General features: G+C 36.8%; 1 protein-coding gene across 1 annotated transcript in view; it reads right to left on the bottom strand.

Annotated features, from left to right (window-relative positions):
• LOC140170015 (uncharacterized) overlaps positions 1 to 21,170 on the bottom strand; it is a 37,757-nt gene extending 16,587 nt beyond the window's left edge. The window contains exons 1-9 of the mRNA XM_072193326.1: positions 20,712 to 21,170; positions 17,437 to 17,565; positions 16,924 to 17,052; positions 13,764 to 13,880; positions 11,373 to 11,486; positions 10,689 to 10,955; positions 7,813 to 7,926; positions 5,454 to 5,582; positions 1,441 to 1,569 (exon numbers count right to left, since the gene is read on the bottom strand). Of these exons, the coding sequence (XP_072049427.1) occupies positions 1,441 to 1,569; positions 5,454 to 5,582; positions 7,813 to 7,926; positions 10,689 to 10,955; positions 11,373 to 11,486; positions 13,764 to 13,880; positions 16,924 to 17,052; positions 17,437 to 17,565; positions 20,712 to 20,775 (1,192 nt within the window). The 5' untranslated portion in view covers positions 20,776 to 21,170. The remainder of the gene's footprint in view (positions 1 to 1,440; positions 1,570 to 5,453; positions 5,583 to 7,812; positions 7,927 to 10,688; positions 10,956 to 11,372; positions 11,487 to 13,763; positions 13,881 to 16,923; positions 17,053 to 17,436; positions 17,566 to 20,711) is intronic.
• Positions 21,171 to 22,714: the final 1,544 nt, after the last annotated feature.

The raw sequence follows: 22,714 nt of genomic DNA, 5'->3' as shown, positions 1-22,714 counted from the left end.
CTTGCCCCTATAATATACATATCTTACTTGTCACCAATGCGCTATAATTTTTGAGAAAAATGCAAAAATATGCACAAAATTGGGCAGGGGTGTAGTACCCCCTTAAGGTATTTTAATATGTGTATTTGCCTCGTCTCGTTAGAGTGTAATTACGCATGGGTTGGGTATAAATATCAATAAAACGCACATTCACAAGACATTAATGCAAGCTCAAAATTAAATACCACATCTTAGCATGCAAAAAATGCTTGTATTTGTTTTTGCAATGGTAAAAACAAAGGGAATAATAGCACATGCTGATTAATAACGGCTTTTATAGCTAATGGCTACTTGTAAAGCTTTCATTTGTCGATAGTTTGTAGACTGACGGACGACAAAAGTTTGTAAGTAAATTATTGAAGACAACTTGCATGTGGTACATTCTTCACTATCACGGTAGTGTATTATGCCATGTTTTATGCCATGTTTGTTTTGTTTTTGTTTTGTTTTTATCACGCAAGAGAATAATTGGGGAATTTAATGCATTATATTCAAATGTATCTTTAAAAAGGAACATATATACTTGGAAGTGATGACTTCATGATCACTATACAGAAACAAATCTTCCCCACCCCACGTGGATGCGATGCGATCCGACAGGAACACCTGAGACTACAAGTATAAACGCTCTCACAAGATAGATCCTAAAGCCACTACCATGAGTACTTGAACATTTTTATTTTCCATGGAAATTGAGTGACAGTAACATGGGTTGTAAACATGGTAATGATGGAGCTCCACACCTAAATAATATTATTTGAGATCACAATTTGCATTATGGTGTTCAAAAACGATATTGGGGATATTATAACCTACAAATTAATAGGCTCAAAAATTAGACAATAATTAAAGGGTTTCGCACAAAACGTTTGTTTTTGCATTGACCAATGACCATGTTTACAAAGAAACACGAACTCGGAGTTTATAAATGTGCATAATGTACTTGTAAAGGCCTTTGTGGATCTTTTGTTCTTTAGTTAGCATGGTTAGTGGCACCAAGCAGACAAATCTAAAACACAATAAGTACGCATATTAGTTTCTCGCGTGTGTGACACGCGCTTACGCAGAGCTGGTACGCATGACGTATTTATGATGTTACTCACCTATTTGCGACCAAATAATGATCTTAAATGACACAAAACATGCATGCAGCTAAACTCTACGTAGGCCAACAAAAATCTAATGTTCCTAATTAGTATTTCAAGAGAAATGTCTGATATTACGCACTGGCAAGAGATGATTTCGTGCTTACACTCATGACGTAATGTTGACGTCATTTAATGATCGCAGATGATTGGCCATTAATTGTGTTTTAGATTTGATAGCAATAAAGCTGAATTAGCAGTCAATGTATAGCCCTTTTCAACGTTGTTATCATTAACATCAAGACTCGAGACTCACTTTCACAAATTCCGCCCGTATATCCAGTGTCATCGCAGTTACATCTATACCCTTTTTGGTTGGACTGATCTAAGGTACACAAGCCTCCGTTTAAACACGGATTCGGATCGCATGTTAGGGAGACCGGAACTATATGAAAAATACAATCACATAATTAGATTTACTCCCAAACTCCGTTTATGTTATCATACAGCAGATGGTGGAAGTCTGTGAAGCAATGCGTAAAAACCACTGTCGAAGGACCAACGTTTCTCTCTCGATATATTAATTTATCCATTTATACTACTAATTTACATATTATGTAGCGTAATAATTGGAAGTGTACATAATTATCCAAGATTCTTACATCTGTAGAGTTATTTCCAAATAACATGATTTTGTTTAGTTTATATGGAGAGCTAATAATTGAAAAAGAACCAGTATGCGATAAGGTAATGCATACCTTCAACCAAATTGTGACAATCATTACTTTAACATCATTTATATACACGTAGTCAGAAGGATCTTTAATATTTAATATATGATTAATATAAACATATGTAAAAAGTATCACTAACAGTTTGAGAGTGCTCGATACCCAGATGGGTAGAGTTGTAATACAAAATAATATGGTTTTTACTTTTACACCCAGCAGTGGACTTCGGGTATATATATAAATGCGCTTTTATAAATGCGCACGTGACATCTACAAGTCGCCATACCGTGTTCAACGATGTAACTTACCCGGATGTGCACAAATTCCACACGCAAAAGTATAGGCGAAAATGACAGGTTACAAGGAAAATTGGTTTTGCAAAATAGTGGCATTGATTGCAAAGGGCAAAATAATTTGACCCGAAACATAAACTCTTTATTTGGATTTTCCATTACGGGAAAAAAAATTAATGATATAGCTGATTTAAAAAGTTATATTTCATTATTTCCGTGCTAAATGGGCGTGGCAATTGGCCATATTGATGACGAAATGTGATTTTTACTGGCATTAAGGTCAGAACTGGGTAGCTGCCGATGATGTTATTTGATAATGTTTGCACGTAGGGAACTTAGGGTGCTGTCATTTTCTTCGGAAGGAAGGGGTCATGGATTTATTTATTTGGGAGTCAAGATAAGTATTCCCCCCCGTAGTGCCGCCAATGAACATAACTCTGACCCTAATTTTAACTCTAATTATAACGTAAATTGAAGAAACTATAACTTTATCCCTTTTCGGTATAATGACCCTCTCAAACTAATATGCTAGATGTCCCCGCCCGACCTCCTCAACTCTAACTTACTCATTCGCTCGCAAATGGACAAAAAACAAATTCAAAATGTGTTTTTAAGCACCTTTTTGTGTCCCCCCATGCTAAATCGGTAATCTGTACACCCTTTGTCACCCTTTGACGTACAATTTAGAGTATAAACACGTAGCACTACGAACTTACACACTATACTGCTGTATCTAAATACTCGACAGCTTTGTAAGGTCAAACTTTTCACTGTGAGGTTACCACGCTTGCGCGGAAGCTGTTTTGTGTGACCTTTATGCTAATTCAGTGACCCGTGTTCACTCATGCTGCCCTGCACTTCCCGCCGTGAATCAAATCATCCTCCAGACACGCTCCATAAGATATGCTAATGCATGGAGTACAAAGAATTACTTTGATCAATACCAGTTAAACAGGTGATTGGTATTGTACTCCATGCATTTGCATATTATCTGGAGCGTGTCTGAGGATGATTTAACCGAGTAAAAATAAAAACATGTTTCTCGTCCGGGTTTAAAAATGGAGGAAGAGGGCTTGAGGCCCTTTTTTTATTTTATTGTTCTGGTAGGTACGCCCCCGGTAGTGATCACAGAACCATCCAGAATTGTTTCTTGCATATTAGCAAGGCTATAGAAAACATCTCAACTTCCCAGACATCTTTCTTCAAAAGTTTTGACTGAATTAAAAAAACTGAAAATAAATTTGAAGCGGCCTCAAAAAAGGAAGCGGAAGGGGACGAGAAACATGTTTTATTTTTATTCGGCCTTATGATCTTCCGTGCAGTAGAAACGGGAAAATCCGAAATATTACTCAAATTTGGTCCAACTTTGGCCTAAATGTAACACAAAAATCGAAAATGTAACACGTTAAAACTAGCACAGTGTTATACTGTGTAGTTTTCCGATGATGCAAAAAATCAAAGTATTCATCGAAAAAATCCAAGAAATTGTGAATCTTGCGATGAAATTTATACATCAAAATGTTTCAGAATTGTCAACTTGCCTAAAAATTCCGTTGATCAAAAACATGTGCCCTGAAAAATGTCATTATTTTCCTTATCTCTTCACCGATTTTCAAGGTTTAAAAAACTTCGTGTAGATTGCCATTTTGTCTAAATGGGAGTAGAAAGTTGTCAGATTCAAAACATTATTCCACCCTCAAAGACCTTTCTAAAATCCCCGTGCCGAACACACGAAGATTAAAAGTTCGGCTGGTCATTCGGCAAACATCGGCAGAAACTCGCTGAGTCGACTGTGATTGGTCAAGCGGCTGGAGCATGCGCGAGTAATTTAACAAGCATTTGGATACAGTAATATTTGTAGTGCGTAGATGACTGTACATGATCTAATCATCCCGGCTGGAAGATGTTGAGGAAGACACGTATACTATACATCACGCTCATACGTTATATGATAATTTGACGTACAATCATGTATGTGATGCATGGTTTGAGGTTTATTCAGCTAGTAAGTTAGATCTCGTCAATCGTCATACACATTATTGTCATGGTATTATATTGTAATTGTATACGTCAATTTTCTTCAGTTTGATTCAACCGGCTTATAAAGTTTTACTTTACACGGAAGGGGAAAGTTAGCAAAAAAACAATAATTTATGAGTGTAAAAGGGGGGTGGTTTTGGGGGAAGGGGGGGGGGGCAAATAATATTTATAAAATTATAAGTAAGGCGAGAAAGAGAGAAACCCTGTTCTACGGGCGAACGGACCTTGCAAGTAGGGTCGGTCGGTCGGTTGGTATTTAAAAAAAAATTTAAATAACCCAAAAATCACAAAAATCTGTAAATAAATTTCAATTTGAGAAAATACAAAAAAAAATTGTCCTGAAATTTCCGAAATTTGAGGTCGGCATTCATTTGTACAGGAAAAATTTGTTTCCCAATTTGTTCAAAATAGAACAGGGTTTTCGTTTTTCGTCGCATAAATAAATAAATAAATAAATAAATAAAAATAAATAAATAAACATTAGTTATGTTTGTACATGGGGGGTGCTGTGCAATAATCATGATCCTTTGATATCTATGATTTATCCTTGCAAATTTATAGCATCGAACCTCCAGCCAATGTTCCGTGCCAGTGCTAGCCACGAAACAAGGTCACAACTGTAGCCACTCCTTCAATGGTCGCATTTATAAAAGCGCATTTATATATACAACCGAAGTCTACTGCCCAGTGTCACAACATGGTCATGACGGTGTTTCATGCACAACAATCCTCAAATGACTGATTACCAAGCACAAACTACTTTTTTACACGGCTTGATGGTCTGTTGTCATGCCTACGTTTGCTATTAAATGAGTTCACTTCTTCTATTTAACAGATCCTTCCCTTTGGTACGTTTTTCACACAATATTGTAAACTTCTCCTCCAAACACAAATTACAAATAATTGAAGGATAATGAGGTTGATTTGTAATCAGGTATTTGTAATTTGTGTTTGGAGGAGAAGTTTATTATATTGTGTGAAAAATGTACCAAAGGAAAGGACCTGTTAAATAGAAGAAGTGAGTTCATTCGCAAATGTAAGCATGGTAACAGACCATCAGGCAGTGTAAAAAAAGAAGTCACCTCAGTCACCTGAGGATTGCTGTGCATGGAACACCGTGTTGTGACACTAGGTGTATAAACCATATTATTTTGTGTAATTATGATTAACATAATATAGTTGTAAAAACAAAATTTCATTGAAGATTTCGGTAAAATCACCATTTACACCCATTAAAAAGAGTGAGAGAGGAATTGGATGCTTACGCTCACACACCATGCCTACAAAGGCTATTCCCGTGCAATCACAACACGTTGGATTCATCGGTCCGCAGTTATTGGTATTCTGGCAAATGCCGCCGTTTTGACACGGTGGGTTACAAACTTGTGCTACTGCTATATATAGGAGACAAGAACGATACAAGCACTATACTATAGTAGATGGCTAGATAGACTAGATAGGAAACACGGTTCGAAGTCAAATCACAATCAAAGAATAATTGTTACAATTCAATATTGATAAACGTGTGACATATATTATGGGAGACGAATTTATTTGGTTAGAAGAGAAGGCAGCGTGTGTGTGTTTATGATGAAACGAAGGACGAGCGGTCAGGCTTTTTACATACATAAAATCACTATAAATGACGAAAAACGAAGAAACATGATTACTGGATCCATAGTAAACAATTTATTTTATAACTCTTACTAAGATTCTTATCATTATTTTGATTGGTCAATTACTATTGAATATTTTTGCTATTATGTTATAGACTATTGCAGTTCGCGCCTGTGCAAAAAGTCCATTTTCCATTACTGGCGCGCAGCTACCACCCAGCTAACGAATTTGTGTTGTTACAACGTCGTATAAAAGTTATATTAAGTCGTATAAACGTAATGGACTTTGTATTGGGTCAGTTCATGACTTTTAAACCACGTTTTAACAACGTGCTTTATACGTCGAGATAACTTGATTATGACATTATATTAACATCCGGCAATAATGATGTTCAATCCCAAAAAAGGAGAGCGTATGAAAATTCAAAGTTTAGAACTTCAGGAATAGAAGTCGTTACTCTGAGTTTCACGCCTAAAGGCGATCGTCAGACGACACGATGGAGAAATTTTAGCTGGCCCAGAATCTCCTGGGAATGGAAGAATTTACATTCCATGGTGTCAACATCTAAACTATTCCATGTCGTTTCAGATACGTATTTGTGTAACGTTTTCTGAACGTATTATTCAAACGCTGTCACCAGGTCTGGTCAAACACATTGCATCAACGTCGAAACAACGTTATTACCACGTCATAATGACATTATATCAACGTCCAAAAACCAACGTCGAAAGTAACGTTGTCACAACGTCAGGAACGTCGTGAAAACGTAGTGTGTTAGCTGGGCATGGCCCCGGGGCATGGCAACTCTGACAGACGCGGGCGTATAACGCGAACGGTGACCACCTCGACTCGCCAATGATAGGTGTGGGTGTCGTTTCTAAAATAAACACAGTTTGTAATATTTTTGTAATTGATTTTGTTTTCCTGGTGATTTATAAAATTAAGTGGAAGATAAAAAATGTTATATGAGTTATAATTTTATATAAAACAAACATTGAATGTTTTGATTCGTTCAATGGAAATAATATTTTCATTCGGTGAAATATTCTTACGATTGTACTCATAAACATTCAATATTATACAAGAAGCCACATATTTAGATATTTTACATAGCTTACGTTTAGAACGCAATATGATTGGTCAACGTGCGCGTGCCGCACTATTAATATACAAATACGCCATGACATAATTTCCCATATTTGGTAATGTCTTGCATGTTAGAATAAATTCTACATAAATTATAAACAGGTGTTACTTTTATTAAAGATGTGAATTAAGGGCGCACAGCACTATATGCACATCACAGTGTGACAAACAGACAGAGAAAGGAATGAATAGTATACTTCAACACTGATAATGTGATTTTTGAAAACGAACTTTCACCTGCTAATTATACAGCAAAATGTCCGTTGCAGCATCGTTAGTTAGAACAGGCGCATTATGTTTAAAAGTGAAGACTATAAAGAAAAGAGGTTATAAATGAAAAGATAAAGATTTAGAGAGCCATAACCAACAATTTTGGAAAGCACAAGTGCCTGGGCCGAATGCACGTACAGATGTAAAAGAAAAGGCAAACCACCTTGTAGGTTCCGTGACACGAATGGCAAAATTATTGTGGTGTATTCAGGAGCGCTATGTGTTGACGATATCTCAATTATGCCTAATATATGTCATTGAAGGCCGGTATCTTCAAGTTCTGGTTCAAGTGGCGGCTAAGGGAGCCTGGTGGCCTTGTGATCAGACTCGTGATTAAAACGTTGTGGGTTCGAATCACTTCGTGGCCACCGCGTTGCGTCCTTGGGCAAGGCACTTAATCTCGTTTGCTTCGCTTTAATAACCCATATGTAAATGAGTACTGGCTAAAGCTGGGAAGATACTACGTTCTGTGGTACAGTAGCGCATCATAGCAACATTTATACACAGAGGAGTCCCGGCGAGGATTCTGGCCCTTGAACGCTTCGAAAGAGAGATGAACACAGACATGAATCTTTAACCTTGAGTACTTACTATTACACGTCTGCCCATCATATCCTGTGGTACACGAGCATGTTCCGTCTACATTACACGTTCCACCATTCATGCACTCGTAAAATGACGGCGAACTTCCCGGAGCATTGCACCCTAAAATAATTGAACAATACAAAGCAGCATCATGATAATGTAGGTCTAACACACGACTTTTGGAGACACTAATTTTGTGTCGACGACTTAATTGTTACGACTAGGCACTATGTCACCTGATCGATAACGCAAAATAACGAAACATCCTAAAATAACACCAAAATTCACAACATTCTCTAAAATAACAGAAAATATCAGTAGATGTTCTAAGATAACACTGAATGTTAGGAAATATTCTAAAATAACTTTTTTTTTTAAAGGATACTTTGCGTTATCGATCAGGTGGCATGGGACTTCTTGCTTGAGACATGCCGGGTGAATTTTCATGTAAAATGAGATGGCTGGCAGGCTGGGAGCTATTCGCTGTGTATTCAGCTACACATGTACATTGACCGACCACACACACTGCATTGAGGAACTCACTTCCCTTTGAATTTTAACGGTTTTTTTTTTCCTATCTCCAAATCCGAAAGTAATATGGTTCCTCGTTCCAAAAATTGAAACATTAAAGATTTTTTTTTTTCACAAAGGAAAGTTTCCCGGAAAAACGCATGTGAATTATTAATTCTCCATTGACCTGTGTGAAAAGTTGAAGCCTAAAATTGTCACTTTCCTTAATTTTCAGTGCTTTGAAATACAGGGGAGGGGGGTAAATATGGCCAATTTCGAACATATTAATTGTTGCCTCCCCCCCCCGAAAAAACCACCCAACATGCCTCCCCCTTATTTGGGCAATTTTTAATTTGTGCTTATTGACGATGCCCTATGTCACCTGATCGATAATGTGATGTGCCCTGAGTAATTTAATTTGATTATCTTTGTTTACAATTAAAATCTATTTTATGAGACATTTTAGGGATTCCCCTTTCTTGCATCAACTTGATCAAAAACAAATTGAATCATTTCTAATTTTGGATCATATGGGAATCCCCTAGAGATTGTAAAGTAAAGATGACATCATATATGGGATTCCCCTCAGGAAGTGATGTAATGGGATTTCCCCTCAGGAAGTGATGTAATGAGAAAGGTTAATGTTATAATTAAGGCTTGGGAATTTCCAAGTTCTCATCATGTGTATTAATACTTGGGATTTCCCAGGGCCTGACATATAAGAAAAGGTAAACATATTTCTTCACAGTTGATAGTGTTGATCTGGGCTAGCTAGCTAAAATGCTTACAGTCCAATTCCTTCAAAGAAAGGAAATTGCAAACCAGAAATATTTTATGTAGTCAAAGTACTACTATTCGCCAGTGTTGTCGGAGAAGATCTAGAATGCGTCAAAGAACGTACTTCTTCCAAGAAAGGAAATATATTCTTCTGTCAATTTACTGAAGTCTGGTATTTTGATTCAACGCAACTGTCAAAATAAGTGGGGACAACTGCATCGCAGTCCTGCTTCCTGAAGATATTGTTTGAAAGGTGGAAATAGCACCAAGTTTGGAGAAAGCAGCGCAAGGAGTTGAGTTTGGAGCAAGCAGCGCAAGGAGTTAAGTTTGGAGGAGAAAGCAACGCAAGGAGAAAGCAACGCCATTTTTGTGTGAGGATTTCATACGCAAGGATATTCATAAACTCAAGTGTTCACTGGACTTCGCTGATTTTCGCAGGACACGTGAATAAGGATATATTACATCAGTCGTCCAGAACATTGCAAGAACTTTATGATCGCCAAGAAGAAGAATGCTGGATAAATACAAAATAGATAAAGAGTGATTATATTTGATTATTGTGTATGTGCATTTGTTGTCATATATTGTACCAATGATAACGTGCTTTCAATTAAAGACTTAAGATTTTGTTAGCTTAATCAAACAGTGTATTTGTGTTGTGCATTCGTGTGAGTTCGGGTAAAATAATGCAAACTAACGAAATATCCTAAAAACACAAGAATATTGTAAAATAACACAAAAATTCACAACATTCTCTAAAATAACAGAAAATATCAGTAAATATTTCACTAAATTTCAGGAAATATTCTAAAATAACTTGGGTTTTTAAAGGATACTTTGCGTTATCGATCAAGTGGCATGGGGCTTGTTACTATGGCGACTCAATCCGTTAATTTTAGACCCCGCGTACGCATGCGATAGCTTTGATCAATATACAAGTCATGATAAAGCTGAGATCGTCATTTTGGCCTGTTTTGGCAGGCAGTCTCGTGCATACAATTGTCTGCCTTTAAGGTTTGGTAGTTCACAGCATCTTACGAATGGTAGTAGTAAACTTTGGCAAAAATTGCATTGATCATTTCATAGCGAATTCAAATGTCACAGATATACTTTTGTAGGTCCTGTGGTTCTTGAGTTATGTTGTAAAGAGGGCTGAAACAACAACACTTTTGTAAAATGTACATTACTCATTAACAACAATAAATCAACAAGTTTCCAAAGTATGATTTGTAAAAACATCAAAGCGTTATTTTTTAATAATATTTTGTTTTAGATAATAATACCAATAATACCTAGTCTACCCTTAAAGCTTCTCTCTTAATATCTTTGGGGTGTTAAGGTGGACAGAATTTGTGTTAGGATACGGTGGTGCTTTATCACAGAATCAACTGTTAACCTTGTGTTTCTTAAAAGTAAATGTAGGAGGGAAATGAACAGAAAGGAAGACACTTATTATCTTAGTCACGTATGATCCCTTTTTTGAAAAGAGCCTATAACCCGGAAACCAGTATTCCGGGACACATAATATAATTTGAATTTATTGATAATATAATTATGTCGGTTCGCAATGTTAATTGAACAAATAAATTACCAACCTGTTGATCCATCACCTCCTTCGATCTTGATCCTCGCTACGCGTGCTTCATCGAGGACTCTGGCTTGTGCGCCAGATGCCATATCAATAGACAACTCCAAATCAAAATACTCGTCCGCCTCTTGCACGTTCTCATTAATGATTTGGAACTCTACTTTTCTACGGTCGTCCGTTGGATTGAATGTCTCGATCATAGGGTTTGGATCGAACGTGTAGTCGGCGTTTCCCGTAGCTGACACTACTCCGACTGCTGATACTGCAGTTACTCCTGAAGTAGGCGGGAGAAAATATAAAAGAAACCAATTCATTACTTTCTCTCTACTGCAATCCCCAGGTAACGCCCATTTGTCAGCTCCTTGTGATATTTTGACAAATATCTCTTGAACGCTGAGACATGTTGAGCCTAATTTCTGTCTTTGATACATGAACGTTCACCTGCTAATTATACAGCAAAATGCCCGTTGCAGCATCATTTAGAACAGGCGCATTTTTAAGTGAAGACTATAAAGAAAAGAGGTTATAAATGAAAAGATAAAGATTATGATGTTCATGATGACAACGGCGATGATGATGATGATGATGATGATGATGATGATGATGATGACGACGAACGACGACGATGATGATGATGATGATTTATGACGATGTCGAAAGAAGAACAGGAGTACGAGTAGTGCATACTTACTAACTGTAGTCGTGATGTCAGTATTGAAAGTTCTTGTAATGTAAGCGGATACCATGCCTTCATTTTCACGAAATGCATACGCTGTTTCTTCAAATCCAACTAAGGCTTTCTTATCTGAAACGCAATTTTAAGTGGGTTTCAGTGACTTTGAGGCGATATTAATTTACACAAATTTATGACACCATTTGATACACAATTACAACGATTTTTATAATGAAAAGACAAAGGCGGGGGGGGGGGGGCAGGGCAAAATTTTCCAAAACATTTCAACACACGTTTATACTATTCATTTATGTGGCAACGTAAACAGACAGATTGGGGGCAACGTATTCTTTGTTCCTTCACCATGAACACAGATTGGGGGCAACGTATTCTTTGTTTCTTCACCATGAACAAGCAGTGTAAGCAAAATTGTTTATTATTGACCCCAATGTAACCCAATGTGGGCCTACCGTCGGTCTATTGCCAGTTGGTCTAATACCATTTCGTCTAATTCCCGTTTAGTCTATATTCAATTATTGGTCTATTACCAGAAAGGCTAATTGCCACTTCGTCTAATAATCATATAGTCTAATGGCCATTTTTATAGTCTAATATTGTTTGGTCTAATAACCGGTATGTCTACTAACTATATAGTCTAATAACCATTTGGTCTAATATTTTCTTTAATAACCATTTGGTCTAATAACCGTTTGGTCTAATAACCGTTAGGTCTAATACTCGCATGGCCTAATAACCAGTTAGTCTAATACCATTTCGTATATTTATTAATAAACTAAATGCTTGTAAGACTAAATGGTTTGCAGACAAAATGGGTATTAGACTAAATGGTTGTTAGACTAAATGGTTTTAGACTTATTAATTATTAGAGTAAATGGTTATCGGTGGTTAGGAATGGTTATTAGATTAAATGGTTAAAGGACCAAATGATTATTGGACGTAGAGGTTTAAAGACCTAATGGGTTTAGACGAAATGGATGTAGACGAACTGGATATTAGACCAAATAGTATTAGGCCAAATGTCAAATCCCCCTACCGTCGTGATGGTTCATGTTGAGGGGGGATGCACTGGCTACGCCACTGCTGTACTATCACCGTGTAGTTCGCATTCAATATCCCAGTGTCCCTGCTATACTGCATGGCCGGTTGTCGTCGTTCATGAAGGAAAATCGGACACCCGTTTCTTCTAGCTTTGACTAAGCACATGCGTCAGTTTGCTTTGCCCGTTCGTATCCACATAGAGGTATTAAAAGGAAAGATGAACCCTGAACCCGGGCTAATAAAATCACTTTCTGATCAAAAATAGTCCCTCACAAGATATTGTTTAATCCCTGTTTGAATACACCCTACTTCGAAGCCTACCTCATGTATGGTAGGCCGCAACCGTCACAACGTGGAGCTGCTACGCGTAGCTTACTTTTTGCTCCGCGGAGCCAAATTGACCAATCATGTTAGAGTTTTTCATTACGCGGAGGTAAAACTGACCAATCAAATACGACTTATTCATTACGTGAAGCGAATTTATTCATTTCTAGACGAGCTTCACGTAGTTGCAAGAGTATCCTCGGTCACGAAAGTTATGACCAGGTATCATGTATCTGTGGATGCTTGATACAGGGAATTCGATCATGAGCTTCTGCAAACCAGTTCGGATTTACTTTATATACTAGTAGTAGGCCATATTATTTTAAAGCCAGAAACATTCAACAATATGATCACCGTGATAGTATGACATTATCAGTACCGTGGGTGTCAGTGATCCTGGCCTGACACAGTAGACCGAGGAAGGGGGTAGTGCGAGCTGTAACACTTTCCTATTGTGGGTTGTTGTCCAGTTCCTACGGGAAGATCATTTAAAACAAACAAACAAACACGCCACACACATGACATAGGCATGCAAGGTACTAAACAATTGACTATACACTCATCAAACAATGGTATCAAGTTGATCCTGTCACAACTGATCGTGGTTTATTTACATTCGATTCATTTAAAATTCCTATAGTATTAGTAAACATTAATTTTGGCAAGAATTTTCTCTCTCTGGAACGAGGATGCATTCACTGGCTCCGCGTAATGAAAAGATCTAACATGATTGGTCAATTTACTCCGCGAAACGAAAAGTCAGCTACGCGTAGCAGCTCCACGTTGTGACGGTTGCGGCCAGCCATACGCATGGGAAAGGGAGCAAAACCGTTGTTCACTGTATGGAAAGAAATACCGTGACAAAAATAAACCAAAATTTCCGATGTGCATCTTCCTTTTGGCCTAATTTAAGATCAAAATTTTGGTTCAATTTAGCACGAACATTCTTGCCCATTTGTTCCGCTGAAGTAATATTTCGGGAGTGGGTAAGTAATCATCGCAAATAATCATACTATCTGCGCTTACCGTGACATGTTGGACCGAAGTAGTCTCCAATACTTGTACAATCACAATTGCCGTTTATAGTGCACGTAGCTCCATTACAGTCATTGGTTGTTGTACATTGCTGTGCATTACCTCCACCTAGATTTTGGGAAGAAGAAAAGACACATGACGAAGTACATTTTGATACAAAAATATGTCTAAACTTCTTTGGACTAAATATATCCGTATCTGCAGTGCTAAACAAAATTGAAGCACATTAAAGGAAACTATAATGACGGGTCTAAATGCTCTGGTGGTCAAGGTGCGCTAGTCCTATAACATTTTGTATCTGGCACTTTCGCAGTAAGCATTCGGTGAGAGCAAAAAGTAAAAAATATGGGGTCATTGGGTGAGAGCATGATTTTTGGTTTAATAACAAGCACGCCAAAATAATTAGTCCTCTTGTGACAAGGATTCAGAAAAAGTATAGTTTGAGCTACCTGCAGTGGCGGCGCCAGGACATTTTTTTTAGGGGGGAAAAGTGAATTTCAGGGGGGGGGGGCAACTTCAACAAATTTTGTGCAAAATTACCGCAAAAAGTGGAAATTTTCGTAATTTTAGGGGAAAACAGGGGGGGGGGAAGAGTTCTGACTGGGGGAATTTGCCCGCATGCCCCCGTGGCGCCGCCACTGCCTCCCTGCGACATAACGTTCTCGAGTTATAAGCAAATATTTAAATTTTTTGGGGGTGGTCACTTTTTTGGCCACACAGGGGCCAAAATTGCTCGTCATATAAAACGATTCAAAAACGGAATAGTTGTAGGATGTTTCGTTACCTATCACAACATAGGTTGTGGTAAATAGGCTGTAATGGGGATTGACCTTTATTGGCCCATTTTGTCAATAACGAAGCATTTTAGACATTTCAAACAGTTCCTTATTTGACTTGTTTTTACATGATGAGCAATTTGAGACCATTTCCTGTATGGCAAAAAAAACCACCTGACCACACCCCGCAAAAAAAAATGGCAATTTTTCTTATAATTCAAGAACGGTATGTTGCAGGTAGGTCAAACTATACTTTTTCTGAATACTTGCAACGAGAGGAATAATTTGGTGTGCTTGTTGACCAGATTCGAGCAACTTTGAAATTTGACCCATGTGTTGACTTTTAACCTTGCAGGGGATTATTTTTTGTTAACATCTTGAATGTGTTAATATTGGACCATAAAAGGAAGCTAAAAAAGTTGGTTGATAGAGTCCTGTGGTGGGTCATCATTAAATTCCTGTAGATAGCGGACTATATCATGTATATTGCATTATCTTATGAAACTTGCAACATGTCCGCACTGAAGAAAATTGCGGTCATCAGAAGAAATACCATAAGCATGATACGGGTAACAAACCCACCCGTACACATGGTACACTATGCCAGCTTGAAACGACATAAGTAAAAGACACTTCCATGGTGTCATTTTCCGCTGATAAATCATACTGTAGCAAACACTTTCAGACCCATCATGCCAATCGTAATATTATTAAAAAATGCTGTTAGATGCAAAAAGAAAGTGCAATGGTTATAATGGTAATCAAAGAACAAAATCTGCAGAAAATCACAGAATATAATAGGAGTCCAGCAAACACGAAACGTTTTCGACATCATTCGCAAAAGGTTAGAAAAACATTAGTTGATAAGCTACTGCAAATATAGCATAATGTTATTTAAGTGTTGATAAAATATTTGGCAAAAAATGTTTGCTAAAAATTTTACAATAACATTTACAATAACATTTTAAAATGTATTTTCATGCAAAACGTTTGAAAACGTTTCCATGACCTTAATATAACCCGACAGTTAATGGTTTATCTAAACCAAACCCCAAAATATAACATGTTTAAAACGTTTTCAAATAATTTTGGTGTTTGCTAGGAGTGTTCCAGAATTGCTAATCAGGAACCATTATATTTAGTTGAAAGGCCACGTCTGTCTATCTGCTCCAGTACGACCATGTTCAGATATTCGATTCGTGCAACATTTTTAGACACAGCTTCTGATGGTGTTAAATTTTTATCTGCATACTCTGATCTTTTTACCCAGTTGCCATTACTAAAAAGTGACGTGAGCTCAGGTATGTGGGTTGTAAAAGCTTTTATATAGCAAGAAAACAATAAAAATGATGAAAAATGCATATTTTTAGGCAAAAATGCCAAACACGTTCATATTTGTCGACTTTAAGTAATAGGTCAAAAACATTTGGCTTCAGGACGTTGCCATGATAATGTTTTTGTACACATTCATATCTATGCGTTGGTGTTCTTTTTATTTTAAATATCATAAATATTCAAATTTTACTGTGATTTACCGTATAAATTCTTTTTGTAAAAATTGAACAAAATCACCAAAATTAATGCATTTCCACAAATATTGCATCAAGATTTTAAATATACATGTCATGCATTATACAAAAATGAAGTTCATACTTTTAGAAATTACTTCCAAAGTTATGTTAAATTAAAAAGAATTCAGAGTGCGTAGATAATTATCCAAAAATGTTGCACACAAAACTCAAAATCACTTTGTGGCCTCTCTCCTAATTGATATGCATTGGAAAATAGAGAAAAGATACCAGGAACGATCTTGTTGAAGCCAACCACATTATTATAGATACTCCTATATAATACTTTAGGTTAGCTTATCAAAAAATAAACAAACAAACAAACAAAAAAAAAAAAACAAAAAACAGAAGCAGAAGCATCAATCAAAATCTAAAAATTAGAATTGACTTAGATTAATAGCACGATCTTAAATCTAAAACACAATAGGTACGAGCATTAGTTTTTCGCGTGTGTGATACGCACTTACGCAGACCTGGTACGCATGACGTATTTATGACGTTACTGACCTATTTGCGACCAAATAATTCTCTTGAATGACACATAACATGCATGCAGCTAAACTCTACGCATGCCAACCAAAAAAAGGTTCCTAATTAGTATTTCAAGAGAAATGTCTGATATTACGCTGTACTGCATGTATTGGTAAGAGAGAGATGATTTCGTGCTTACACGCGTGACGTAAGGCGTCATTAATGATCGCAGATGGTCGTTAAGTTGCGTTTTAGATTTGATAGCGGTAAAGCTAGATTAGTAGCAATGCATAGCCCTTTTCAGCGTGGTTATCATTAACATCTTTTAAGACTCACGTTCACAAATTTGTCCCGAAAATCCAGTGCCACCGCAGTTACACCGATACCCTTTGGGGTCGGACTGATCTAAGGTACACTGGCCTCCGTTTAAACACGGATTCGGGTTGCATGTCATGGAGAATGGAACTATACAAAAAAAATCACAATCCGATTTACTACGACTTAAACTCCAACGTAGGCCTATTCCACCTATAATCTGTCAGTAGATGGTGGAAGTCTGTGAAGCAATGCCGATGGAACGAACAATATTGCTCTCTCGACATAACGTACTGTATTATTTATTTATTCATTTATATCTACTTATATCATGTTTATGTAGCGTAACAAATAATTATCCAAGATTCTTACATTAGTAATTTCCATTGTAACATGATTTTGCTTGGTTTGGAAAGCTAATAATTGAAAAAGAACTATACAGTTTGTAATATTTAAATGTAATGCATATCTATATCTTTTTTTTTAATTTCATAGAAAATTTAAGTAAAAATCACGGAGGATTTGGATGCTTACGCTCACACACCATGCCTACAAAGGCTATACCCGTGCAATCACAACAAGGTGGACTGCTCTGTCCGCAGGAATTGGTATCCTGGCAAATGCCGCCGTTTTGACACGGTTCGTTACAAACCTGTGCTACTGCTATATTATGAGAAGATAAGAACGATGGAAAGTAAATGGTAGATAGACTGGATAGGAAATACGGTTCGAAATCAAACGAATGATTATTACAATTCAAGTGATGATAAACGTGTGACATATATTAGCTATATCACCTCAAAAATAAGGGCAGCAGAAACGCGTTATTTAATGTTTCTACATGAATGACCTTTATTAAAGCATCAAAAATCAAAAAACCGAATTGAAATCGGGCATTGCATTGTGATGCAGTGTCAATTTTAAGATGCTCATAAATGGAATGCAAATATGCCACAAACTGCTATAATGACAAAATTGGCACATATTGAGATTTTGAAGGTTTATTTGGACACTTGCTTGAAAAAGCAACGTTAATTTAAGTATCACAGGTTAATTGCCTATCTTTTCTAACTTCGTCAAAGAAAACAAAATTAAAAAATCTATCATTGAATAATTATAATAAATTAACCAAATATACTATTTTAGCAATTGCGGCCAATCTGCAGACAAATTAAAGTTGAAAAAATGACTAAGTTCAGCTAATTAATATGCGAAATTGATGCCAAAAGAAAAACCGATATCAGGGTGCGGTTTTTTTCGCACACATATGTATACAAAGTTCTTTCAATTGATAACAAAAAAATACACAAAAAAGTAATCAATTATGCAAATTAGCTTATTACAGCTAATTATGTATTCATGATATTATTATGTAAATTACGCATGAGTAATTTTGGTTTTTTGCCAATATTTAATGAAAGTCTTTTCATTCATTATAAATTTGTCAAGTATGAACCTGTTATGATGTTTGGTCAGTCACATTTTGACGGTGTCTGGAATAGAATTTTCATTTTTTCTGTAAATATGGTATGTGTCACCATTGCTCAAAGCCAAATCCGAAAAGTAAAAATAAAAATTCATTTGCAATGAGACTTTAAATTAACATTTTGTTATCTGGATTAACATGGGAAGACAAACGGTAAAAGGCACAGCCACTCTACTATACCGCGTATACAAAAATGGCGTGGCCTTGGACACACACAATGGCTTAGAGCTATTGTGGTTTGGAATATTACTCCCTTTAAACTCATTTAAAAAATGTTTTGTTTCAAATCGTTTTCCTCAAGTGTGCCATTCGTTGTCGACGGAAATAATTTACATGCTTAGAAAGATTAGTATTTCAGCTAAATGGTGGTAGGTCTTGATTTTTCAAAAGGCCTATATTTATTGATTTATGAGGCATCTTCTACATAAAAACAGGTAGTAGCTCTTAAACGAAGCAATATTTATTTTTTTTTTTTTTGATGGTACGGTAGTCACAGAAAGGTTTCACACACCATATATCAAAAATTCTAACAATTGTGATAAATAGCACATATGAGGAAATTAATTTTTCGACATGGATGTTTGGCAAAATTGAACAACTTTCATGCGCGCGCTTTTCAATTTACTGTTATGCTTGCATGCACAGTGTGGTAGAAGTATTGTGCAGCCACTGTGACATGCCTACATATATGGGTTGTAGGATACGAATGTGCAGGGTCGTAGCCAGCTTTTTTAAAGTTGCATACAATACATAGATCTTCGAGCTTCAAAAGGCTTTATTGGGACGATGTGCGCGTGTAGCGCGCAAAAAAGTGCTATTTTACACTATTTTCGACCATTATAAGGATGGAAATGGCTTTATTTTTACAATGTGCGCGAGTAGCGCGTAAAAATTGTGTATTTTACACTATTTTGGCCAATGATCGGGCTGAATTTTGGTAGAAAAGAGGCTCCTTGCCCCTTTTCTTTTCTTTACCCTCCTGATATTCTCTTTTATTATTTTTTTCAGAGGGGCACTTTTTTCTGTCATTTTTTGTCAGGGGCACTCTCCTCCCCCCCGCTGGCTACTCTACTGGGAATTTATAATGATATAAAGAGAGAAGATAAGATATGTGTGCCAGACAGAGAAAGGAATGATCGAAGTACTGGTCAGGGGCGATCTAGGATCTTGAAAAGGGAGGGGGGTTGGGTGCTCACTGCTCACTGATGAAACAATTTCTGACTCCAGCCCAAATTCCTCCCGAACCACCCTTGGTATTGGTTGCGGGCTTTGAGTGATGATAAATATTATAAAATATTTAATATATGTTATATTTAATTTTTCTCAAAAAGAATCATTTAAATGTGGTTGTTTTTGATATTTTCTAATATAACCAATTAGCATACGGTATAATGTGTATATTATTATGAGCCTGGGAGGAGGGTAAAATGTGTGTGTGTGTGGGGGGGCAAGAACTATAGAGCGTTTTATTTCAAATCTCCCTTGGCCTGGTCAAAATCCCCATCCCCCGCAATTGCCCTGGGGGCACATCAAAAGATTTTGGTGGAATTTTGAGGTATAGGTGGTGGGTCTTTAGGAGCTGACGGCGTACCGGTAAAAGGAGGTCTTTTGGAGCTGCGAACAAACTTGAGAAAATGGGGACTTTGGAGCTGCGAACAGTCAAAATCCGTCTTTCTTGGTTGAAAATCGCCTGAAAATGCCTTTTAGAGCTGAAATTATCAAAATCAAGGATCTTTCGGAGCTGTATTTTGGTCAAATAGGGTCTTTCGGAGCTGCGAAATCCAAAAAGGGGGGTCTTTCCGGGGGAACATACTCGTATGGTCATTTGTGTTAAGTGCCCCCCCATAAGCCCTCCACACACTGCCTTCGATAATTATTGCATACCTAAACGTTTTTGTACACCTTTTTAAGGCGTGATTTCGAAATGGTGCCCAAACTTTCTGTGCCAACCCCCCCTAATTCTCGACACCGGCGCACATCTAAATTATTGCACCCGTGATGTACCACCTAATACATGGCGATACGTGCGTGGTACATGAAAGCACCATTGTGTGGTAAAGTTAAGTACGGTGAGTCACCATGAATGCAAATTAAACTGTGCCTTCAGACGCTTAAGCATTAAAGGATAGGTGAACATAATATTTTGTTCTCGTGCAGGTACTAGGTAAAACAAAGTTTTATAATGCTGAAAAAACGTAAATAAAACTTGAATTAATTACGTTCATTGTCTAAGGAAGCCTATCACCCTTAAAATGGTTACATACAAATTTATTTCATTATCAAGTGATTTCAGTATTAAATATCGTATACACAATATATTTACCTGTATAATGTAGAAGAAGTAATGTCCAAAGTGTGAAACAAATACTTATCCAAAATTTATCCATTGCTAATTAATAATCCCGAAGAAAAATTGAACTCGTAAAATATCCTAGTTATAAACAAGTACACATGCAGCCAGGTGTATATCCAACATGTCTGACATGCCATTGGCAGGATTTAACAAAATACTCTCGCTTTTTTCTTCATGTTACAAACTCCTTCCATGTCAAATATACGTTGAATGCGTTCACTTTCACTTAGTGGAATACTTTTGGATATATCTATCTGATTATTGTCCACGACCTTGGCCCAAGCCAATTCAATGATGTTACTACATGTAAAACACTATTAACTGCACTAAATATCTAAATCTGCAGTGCCGGTCGGAAACACATCATCAAATTCACTGGTATCTCAGGACGAACGGTCAGAGCCCAACTCCAATGAGGCATAAAACATTCCACCAACGCAAACAAGAAAATACAATGCAATTTTATTCGCTTAAGTTTAATTTAAGAGCAAGAGTGTGTGTATTATTTGTCGTATAACCCAATTCCAACTGTAATGACTTTTGACTCAAGCATTTTCTAGAATTATTACTTAATATCATTTCTAGTTGTCCAGGCCATGGTTTAAATAATTCCTTGCCTATCGAACTCTGAAATAGCATCGAGAAAATGAGTGCAGAACTAAGGTGAGTTCTGAATATGCAACTAGCTCTAGCTGCCTCTTGTGTCGTTTGTACTCTTTAATTATTTATCCCCGTTATTTATGCTAGTAATTGTCACTATTATTTTGTATCATATTCAGGATAACACTTAGTAAAACAAACAATTATTTAAAAACAGAGTAGTTGATAAATGTACTTTTTCAAATATATAAAATGAAAGGTACTCTGGTAAATATTTCAGAGCAGCTATTATTGTAGCACCAATAGCCATGATGTAATCGCGCAAACAGTGTGTCGTATATATTCGTGCATGGTCACGCGAATTTGTGAAAAGTTTGCCGTGCGACTGACCAAACATCAAAAACAAATAATTTGAAAAGAACCGTGACTTTCGTTTGAAGTTTGATATTGTGACGTCAATGATAAGCTATGTACAGTAAATTGTTTTGGATTGTTTGTGCCAGTGATACACGCTCAAAATATGACAATATAAATCAAAGTCAAAATAATTGTTACGGGGCAAGTTAGTCCTGGATCACTGCCCAGTGTTTAGCGGCGGTGTTCATGCCAAGTGTTCAATTGATACCAGTGCAGACTTGATACCAATGCAGACTCAAAATTACAATGGAAAGGATGCCAGGGTCGGTTCCTCAAGCCCATGCACGGGGCCCAAGCCGGGGGCCCAAGTTTCAGGAAGTTGTCATGGTTGACATTTTTGATGTGCACATTCATATCAATGCATTGGTATACTTTTTATTTCAAATATTTTAAATTTTTTTTAATTCCATTTTTTACCATGTAATTGTAAAATTTACCTTTTTGGGTCAAAATTGAACAAAATCATCAAAATAATGCATTTCACCCAAAATATTACATCAAGATATAAAGACAAAACATTTTTTGTTAACAAATATTGATTACACATGTGACATGTATTCTCCACAGCAAATATGAAGTTCATACCATAATTGCTTTTTCAAAGTTATATATCTGTTTTAATAATTACAAAAATCACAACAACTGCATTTTCAACCCAAATATCTCAGCTCACGTCACTTTTCAAAAATGCCAGCCGGGTTAATCAGAAAGATGAGACTCTTATGGTTAATTCTAACTCGGGCTGGCACCTTTGTCCAAAAATGTTGCACGAAAACTAGAGCAGATAGACCGATGTGGCCTCTCTACTAACTGTAATCTATTAGAATAGGGGACATTTCATTTCGGCTTTGTTTTCATGTTTTGCTGAACCAAGAGCAGCCTGTGTATGTTACTTTAATGACTCACCTTTTGGTCTGAAATGGATATATCTCAAAATGCCACGAAGGTATGACCTC

Source organism: Amphiura filiformis, chromosome 14 (genome assembly GCF_039555335.1).
Source record: "Amphiura filiformis chromosome 14, Afil_fr2py, whole genome shotgun sequence".
In the NCBI taxonomy this organism is placed as follows: Eukaryota; Metazoa; Echinodermata; class Ophiuroidea; order Amphilepidida; family Amphiuridae; genus Amphiura; species Amphiura filiformis.
The sequence above is the reverse complement of the archived record's forward strand: the minus strand, read 5'-3'. Positions and strand labels throughout refer to the sequence as shown.